This window comes from Mandrillus leucophaeus, unplaced genomic scaffold (genome assembly GCF_000951045.1).
Source record: "Mandrillus leucophaeus isolate KB7577 unplaced genomic scaffold, Mleu.le_1.0 Scaffold51, whole genome shotgun sequence".
In the NCBI taxonomy this organism is placed as follows: domain Eukaryota; kingdom Metazoa; phylum Chordata; class Mammalia; order Primates; family Cercopithecidae; genus Mandrillus; species Mandrillus leucophaeus.
In genome coordinates this window covers 5,076,710-5,085,534 of record NW_012105475.1, presented here as the reverse complement: position 1 = coordinate 5,085,534, position 8,825 = coordinate 5,076,710, and the positions used below count along the sequence as shown (strand labels likewise).

At 41.9% G+C, this 8,825-nt stretch overlaps 2 protein-coding genes across 2 annotated transcripts in view; one reads left to right on the top strand and one right to left on the bottom strand.

The window, feature by feature from the left end:
• YES1 (YES proto-oncogene 1, Src family tyrosine kinase) overlaps positions 1-208 on the bottom strand; it is a 92,731-nt gene extending 92,523 nt beyond the window's left edge. Inside the window, exon 1 of the mRNA XM_011996339.1 lies at positions 37-208. The gene's annotated coding sequence lies outside the window, so the exon portion shown is untranslated. The remainder of the gene's footprint in view (positions 1-36) is intronic.
• LOC105551205 overlaps positions 1-8,825 on the top strand; it is a 33,027-nt gene that overhangs the window by 1,059 nt on the left and 23,143 nt on the right. The window contains 1 exon segment of the mRNA XM_011996356.1: positions 4-245. Within this exon segment, the coding sequence (XP_011851746.1) occupies positions 4-245 (242 nt within the window).

Here is an 8,825-nt window from a genome sequence, read left to right as displayed (position 1 = left end):
CAGGCCCGCGGCGCCCCTTCCCAGCCGCGAACCCACCGACGCTCGGCTGCCGCGGGGATTGAATGGGGCGCCCCGATTCCGCCCCTCTGCCTTTCTCTTTTCCTTGGCCCGGCTCTCCGTAGTGCCCAGGGCTTTGGGACTTGTTTTTGCGGGGGAGGACGGGGTTGAGTGTTTTTGGCTGGCTGCTTCTCAGCACTATGCTTCCGCACCCTTTGTCGTTGGTAGTAAAATCTCAGCCCAACCGCGTGAGCCGGGGGCGTTACTCACACCCTCGTCACCATCCAGATGCCGTCCAAACAACGTTCACGTCTGGCCTCCTTCCGAGGCAGGGATCCTGTCCCTGCCCCCAGGAGCTTCCTGTTAACTGTAGGTCGAACCAGCCTTGCCGGGAGGGGAACCGAAGCTGAGTTATGTTTGGCGACTATCTCAGTAATGGTGGCTTTGGCTTATGTTGGGACAGCGTATGTCTATATGATGCTGGCGGCAGCCCAGTGAGGGAAGTGCAACAAGTATGGTTATCCTGCTCGAAAGCTGTGGAAACAGCGACCCCGAAAGTGGAGGAGCCAAGCTGGAATCGTGTCGGTCTGAAGCCGCGCACCTTTCCTATGAGCCTCGTAGCCGGTCTCTGAAGAAGGGGGAGGACCCGGAATGATGGGGTGGGGGCGTAAAGATGGGGTAGGGGCGTTAATCAAGGTCCTCATGAACTGACCGTTGAGGCCCCTCTGCTGCAGTCACTTCTGCCTTGTCAGACTTTCGGAGTAACTTCCTTTCTTTATTTCCTCTTTGGTGGGGTTATCAGAATAGTTGTGTGACTATTGGTTTCCTTTGCGGTTTTTAGTGAAATTCAGAATCATCGACAGATACGAAATAGTACAATCATACGTGTCAGTATTTCGGTGTTCTAGGAACTTAAGGAAATGCACATAAGGGTTTGAACATTTTTTTCTTCGGCTCACTAAATGAACGAAAGGTAGGCGTAGGCATTAAAGATACACATAATGTGGAACGGTGCTGTATTTTCTTTAGCTACTAAAACTTCATTTGTCTTTGACTGTCTCAGGGTTGTAAAATTTTATGTAGGTCTATATTCAGCTTTTATTAAAGTAGAAAATTCCTTGAGCTGTTGAGTTTCTTCACTAAATAGAGATGTCTTTGTCTTCTTAAACACTCAGTCTAAAAACCAGCTCTGAAATACGCCGGGCACGGTGGCTCACACGTGTAATCCCAGTATTCTGGGAGTCCAAGACAGCAGGATCGCTTGAGCCCAGGAGTTGGAGACTAGCCTGGGCAACATGGGAGACCTCCTATCTAGTAAAATATGTTTTTTAAAATAATAAATGAAATTAAATAGTAGTTTGCCCCAGTTTAAGGGGTAAGGTGGCTTTGAAGATGTTCTATATGGAGTTTTAAAGTTGGGAGAGTATGTCAGAATGTCACCTACAAGTTATAGATTACATTGACTTACTGAGTTTGCCTCTCTTCGCCCTTGCTTTTATTTTTATTTTTTAATTACCACATTCCCTGATTTATTTTTTAGTATATTCATCAATGTCAAACTTCAGTCTGTAAATAACCTGGAAAGTTTTCAGTCTTAACATTTAGTGGCTCACTTGTTTCCAGGAATATTTTTTTAAAAAAAATTTTAATGAGGAAGAGAAAATCTGGAAAGTCTCACTGAGTTTGATGTAACAAAAATTGCTTTTAATCTGTTCATCCTGAAATGGACAAATAAGCTTGCCCCTACTTTTCCCTCCTGCACAGCATAGAGGTGTGGTATGTACATGTGTGTTAGGGAGTGATAAGGAACTTAAGTCTTGAAACCCCTGGAAAAGTCTGCTGGAGGAAAAAGCTAGGGGAAAGCTTTAAACAAACAAACTTTATGAGATATGTTATGTCCCTATAAAAGTAAAATGTTTTCATTTAAGTTGATTAATGCTTAAAATTATTTGGCTGGAAGTTTGAAAGGTTGAAAGTTGAACTAGGGCCCACTCAGTACCACCTTGGAACCTGTGATTCTACCAGGAAATGTTTTTGTTTAGGATAAACCTGTCCTATGTGCTATCAGTGATCTGCTGCTGCTGCTGCTTCCGCCACTGAGGCTATGATGATGATTTTTTCCTGGTAACAGTAAAAAAGCCTACAGCCCTACACAAGGTGCATGTATTGCCTCTTTTCTAACAACCATCCCCTCACCACCCTCCTCAAATCCGTTCAGTGCCTGACATTATCTGCACCACCTTAGCTTTGCTACCTCCACCTGGCCAAGACTGCTCCTATGTCCAGTTAGGAAGAATATGAGGACCCCTCTAAGGATAAATTTAGAAGATCAGGAAAAAGGAAAGTGTTTCTCCTTGAGTGTTAGGCCTATTGTGACAAGCTCAGTGGAGAAATGCACCAACTCATCAAGTTCTCAATGCTCCTGATGTCTTCATGGCCTTGAGGACTGAGGTTTCTATATTACAGTTTTATTTCCCCTCAACTGGGAAAGGACTGTCTAAGTGACCTAAATAAATGTATATAGAGGGCCAGGCGCAGTGGCTCACACCTGTAATCCTAGCACTTTGGGACGCTGAGATAGGTGGATCACCTGAGGTCAAGAGTTCGAGACCAGCCTGGCCAACGTGATGAAACCCCGTCTCTACTAAAAAAAAAATACAAAAATTAGCCAGGTGTGGTGGCATGCGTCTGTAATCCCAACTACCCCGGAGGCTGAGGCAGGAGAATCGCTTGAACCCCAGGGACAGAGGTTGCAGTGAGCTGAGATCACGCCACTTCATTCCAGCCTGGGTGAACGAGCAAAACTCCGTCTCTAAATAAATAAATAAATAAATGGATATAGAAGGACATATCTTGCAATGAATAGATGTCAATCGAATGTGTCTTGCAATTAATAAATGTCAAATATGGCAATCTTACATGAACTTCAGCAAGTCTACCTCCATCTTCTTGCTCCCTTTTGTTGCTCTCTCTAGCTTTTAACTTCTTCACTACCTGGTTTACAGTCTTAGAATTTAACCCTGTGCCGAGTATGCCTTCTCCACTCCAGAACTAGTTTCTGGGAGTATAGTCTTTGCTATTGGAATCTACTTTGGGGACATCTCTTGTTTTATTTCTGACTTCAGTTCTTTCTAGTTCTGCAGCTTGACCCAGGCCTGTTTTATCTACCAAAGTCCCTGGTTTCAGCTCTAGATTCTGGTACCACTCTGCTTATTCCTAGGTAGCTTTACCCACAGCTTCAGACTATCATAGGCTCAGCTTGGTTTCTCACTCTGGTGACAGCAGTTTCTAGGCCAGATGAGCACCTTACATTCTCTCACATGCCCTCTGCCGAGTAGAATACAGCCAGTAGTGGACACCTCTTGAGGGTACCTGTTTAACTCAAGTTCCTCTTCTCTGAGAATTACTCCTTCAATAGGTAGCACGTAGGCCTATGATCAAAGTACTGCTAATCCCAGGCTCCAGGCTGAAAGTTTGAATTTTGAGGAGTAACATAAAAGTGACTCGGTTAGTGATTATTCATGGTGGCCATGGTGGAATTAAGAGTGTCCAGGGGTAGAGGACTCCAGTGCTGGTGGTGCCTGGGTCGTGAGCATACCATCCTCGTGGCAGAATCTGGACTTTGTCTCGCCTTCCTTGCTTCCTGCCTGAGTGGGCTCCTCCAGTCTTCCTGTTGATTCTCACCATCCTCCAATAAATTCCCTTCATGCTTCAATAGAGACCATTTTTGTTCTTTCCAAATGAAAACCATTACTTAGTCTTTGCTACTTACTTGTGCAGCCAACAGTAAACTCGGGAGCTGTGAGGGTGGCATCTCCTGCCACGTGCTCGGAGAGGCAGTGGGAGTGGAATGGGGGATCCAGTTTTCACAGAGGATGAAGCAGGCACAGCCAGAGGCGGGAGATAAGAGAATGTGGGACCCCCACACTGAGACTTGGGACTTGTGACTTTTGCCACTGTAAGACCCCAAACCTAGAACAAAGCTGGCAGGTCAGCCTCTCCTCCTGCTTGCCCATGGCAGTCATGGCTTTTAGACTGCGCATAGCATATACTCTCCCCCAGAGCATTAACACCATCCTCAGAATCCTCAACACAATTCAGGCAACAGCCACCGCAAAACTGGAGTTAGAATATGTTGCAAACCATTTCATATTTCTGCCCTATCAGCTTATAATTTCCTCCTGAGATCTATATTTGCAATTCCTGTAGTCGTTACCAAGTGTTTGGCCCATACTTTTCTGAAGTATTAAGCTGATACATAGTCATGTCAGTGTCTGACATTGAGTTTAGACACCAGTAAAATTGCTACCAGATTGCTACTTCCTGGAAATCTTTACAAATGGGTTATGAAAAGTAGAACATAACATTGCTTGAAGGCAAGAAGTTAAAGTAGATTGTTTATCTGCATTGAGTGTTTAGAAAAGAAACTATAAATCAGGTTCTTATCTTTAAAGTTAACGGACATTAGATCATGAAACATAAAAGGTTAGTGTTAAGGAAATTTGTATTAGATGTTTTGCAAGGTAACACTATAACTAGGTTTTTTTTTTTTTTAATGTATTTAGAATAAATCCATGCTTTTGAAAACCTTGTTTTAATCTCCTTTCTAAGGCTAAATCTTTATGCATTTTTGGCATATCATTATTTTTCACATTGAGCAAATTTTAAATTCTGACTACAGATACTATATGATGTAAAGAGTAAAACAGGCCTGGCGTGTTGGCTCACGCCTGTAATCCCAGCACTTTGAGAGGCCGAGTCAGGTGGATCACTTGAGGTCAGAAGTTCGAGACCAGCCTGACCAACACGATGAAACCCCATCTCTACTAAAAATACAAAAATTAGCCAGGCATGGTGGCGCATGCCTGTAATCCCAGCTACTCGGGAGGCTGAGGCAGGAGAATTGTTTGAACCTGGGAGGCGGACATTGTGGTGAACTGAGATCACACCACTGCACTCTAGCCTAGGCGACAGAGCAAGATTCTGTCTTGGGGGGGTTGGGGGGATCCCCATAGGTTTCTTTTGGAAGTTTTCATTAGAGACTAATAAAATCTGTTTTTTCAGTTTATACCTAATTTGGTTTTAAATTTGTTTTGATTAAAATAACTAGCCATGGCCGGGTGCAGTGGCTCACGCCTGTAATCCTAGCACTTTCGGAGGCCAAGGCGGGTGGACGTCACGTCTTGGGCCCAGGAATTCGAGACCAGCCTGGGCAACATGGTGAAAGGCCATCTCTAGTAAAAATAGAAAAATTTTGCAGTAACTCATGCCTGTAATCCCAACACTTTGGGAGCCCAAGGTGGGTGAATCACTTGAGGTCAGGAGTTTGAGACCAGCCCAGCCAACATGGTGAAACCCTGTCTCCACTACAAACACAAAAATTAGCTGGGCATGGTAGTGCCCGCCTGTAATCCTGGCTACTTGGGAGGCTGAGGCAGGAGGACTGCTTGAGCCTGGGGGCCAGAGGTTGCAGTGAACCAAGATGGCACCACTTCACTCTAGCCTGGGTGACAGAGTGAAACTCCATGTCAAAAAAAAAAAAATTATCTTCTAGCTTTATTACCATTATTATCATTTTCATTTCTTTATAGTGGGCTAATCTACAATAATTTCATATTATTTGAGCCCTGAGTTCTGATCATTAATTTGCATGGGTGCATCTTCTTCTGAATACTTGAAATCACATTTACTAAAGAATCAACAACCATGCACTGAAGATTCAAAATGTATACAATGACTCTCACAGTTTAAAGGGTGCTATTTAAATGATCTAAACACGACTAATGTAGAGATTTTTCTTCTGGAGACCTAGTAATTTTGGCATAAAATAGAAAATTGGTACTCATGCTTATTTTATGTAAAATTAATTCCAAGTTTAAAATAGAAGCAATGTGGGAGACCAAGGAATGGATGTTTTGAAAACCACAGACTGGAAAATTTGATTTATGTTATAATGAGTGACTTTTAAAATGTATATGAACTCCTATTTAGGAAAGTATTTAGGTTCTCCTTAAACCTTTTAAGGACATATCGTCCAGTCGTGGATTCTATTTGAAAACTTTGAAACAGAAAATAATCCTCTGTTTAATAAAAGCCTCCAGAATAAACAACTTCTTTAAGCTTTTCTCTAACGTCTCCCATATTCTCTGTGAAAATTACCAGTCTCATTTCCTTTGAGATGGTATGCTGTGCATCCAAAGAACAAAGCATTTCCTGAGTCTGTTTGGAGTATGTAGAACCCATTCCTAAGCGTTTGCCATGTATCCTCAAGAATCTGGCATGTATTTGAAAAAACAACAAAAAAACCCCAAAGAATACAGAAACTTATATCAAAGCTTGAGATGGTTAATGGCACAGAATTATGCAAAGTCTTAGCAAGCATTTGATAAATTTGATTATTTAGACATTACTTATTAAATAAAACTTTACTTACCTAATCAATTTGAATATCCATATATGTGACTATGAGAATGCAAAAAATATTTGGACTAGAAGTGAAATATAAGTTCTTGTTCCACTGCTTGTGGGTACAGGATTTCTTCTTGGGGTGATGAAAATATTCTGGAATTATGTAGTGGTGTTGCTTGTACAGCTTTGTGAGTATACTAAAAATCACTTTAAATGGTGAATTTTACTGTGTGTAAGTTATATCACAATATAAAAAAAATTTCTGGTACCAGAATTTTATGCCCTTTTGTAGCTATGTAATCTTAAGCAAGCAAATTTCCCAATTTCTCAAAGACTTCAGGTTTTTCCATTGTAAAGTGAAGGGATTGTATCAGGTCAATGTTTTTTGAACCGTGGGTTGTAATTCCTTACGGAATAGCAAAATCAATTTAGGATATGGCAACCAGCACCTTTTAAAAAATGAAACAAATATCACAGCATACTGCATATACTAAGTATAATTTGGCAAAACTTATCTTTTCTATGTGTATATACTGAGTTATGACATAAAATACATTTTTTTCATTGTGGGTTACAGTTACAAAGGTTAAAACCCACTGTATTTCCTGATTTGTAATGTCTCTCTTTCTATAAAATTTAGTCAATTTACATTCAATTTAGTAGTAGCAAACTCTCCAATTGATCTTATAATATTTGTAGGTTATGTTCTTGGAACACTTACCACGCATCAGACACCATTCTGAACTCTTTACGTGTTAACTCAATTCTCACCGCACACTATGAAACAGAACAATTTTTATGGTTCTTTCATTTTATAGACAAGGAAATGAAGGAAAGATAAGTTAATAACTAAGACAAAATCATACAGTTAGAAGGGGTGGAGCTGGAAAGCGAGCCCTAATAGTTTAATTTACAGTATGTAAATTATATCTCAATTAAAAAAAATTAGTCCCAGAATTGTCTGCCCTTTTATAGCTATGTAATCTTAAACCAGCGGATTTCCCAATTCTGTTTTCTCAAATCTATTTTTGATTGTGAATATTGTCCAAAAAAATAAGGAAAGTTTCATTGAGGCTGGGTGTGGTGGCTCACGCCTGTAATCCCAGCAGTTTGTGAGGCCGAGGCAGGTGGCTCACCTGAGGTCAGGAGTTCAAGACCAGCCTGGCCAACATGGTAAAACCCCATTTCTACTAAAAATACAAAAATTAGCTGGGTGTGGTGGTGGGCACCTATAATCCCAGCTACTTGGGAGGCTGAGGCAGGAGAATTGCTTGAACCTGGGAGGCGGAGGTTGTATTGAGCCAAGATCATGCCACTACACTCCAGCCTGGGCAACAGAGCGAGACTCCCTCTCAAAAACAGAAAAAAAGAAAAGTTTCATTGATCTGAAAGAAACCATACTGGAGAAAGCACTAAAGGAGACGGAAGAAGCATAGTCATCAAATCACTTTGGTCCATCAGTCCTCTTGCCAGCACCTTCTGTAGACTCAGGTTTTGACTGAGTAGCAGAAATTTTCACTTACAAAAACAGAAGAGGACACTCTGTATTAAATAATCTTCCCTTAAGAAAAATTAAGTAGGCTGGCCACGGTGACTCACGCCTGTAATCCCAGCACTTTGGGAGGGCTAGGCAGGCGGATCACGAGGTCAGGAGTTCGAGACCAGCCTGGCTAACATGGTGAAACCTCATCTCTACTAAAAATACAAAATTAGCCAGGTGTGGTGGTGGGCACCTGTAGTTCCAGCTACTCGGGAGGCTGAGGCAGGAGAATCGCTTGAACCTGGGAGGCGAAGGTTGCAGTGAGTCAAGGTCACACCACTGTACTCCAGCCTGGGTGACAGAGCAAGACTCTGTCTCAAAAAAACATAAATAAAATACAGAAAAATTAAAACCCCCATCTTTCCTTTGTTTTGTTCTAATAATATAAAAATGTCTTCAACTTTAGTTCAGTTGAATTTGGCTGCAAACATGTCCAGTGCTTTTCCCCAGGTAAGAATTGTTCTAATTAGTTTCCAAGGAAGGCAGTGATAACAGGGTGCATGAGAAATGTGAAACAGAATTCAGATGGATGACTGAAGTCGATGAGATTTTAATAAAAAAGAATACCAAATTATCTGTCTTCCTATCTTCTTTCTGATGATTGCTATATTCATTGGCACATACATATACCCATGCTTCTAATAATTTAGTAAATATGCAGGGCGTGGTGGCTCACACCTGTAATCCTAGCACTTTGGGAGGCCAAGGTGGGCGGATCACCTGAGGTCAGGAGTTCAAGTCAGCCTGGCCAACATGGTGAAACTCCATTGCTACTAAAATACAAAAATTAGTGGGGCATGATGGTGGGTGCCTGTAATCCCAGCTACTCAGGAGGCTGAGACAGGAGAATCACCTGAATCTGGGAGATGGTGGTTGCAGT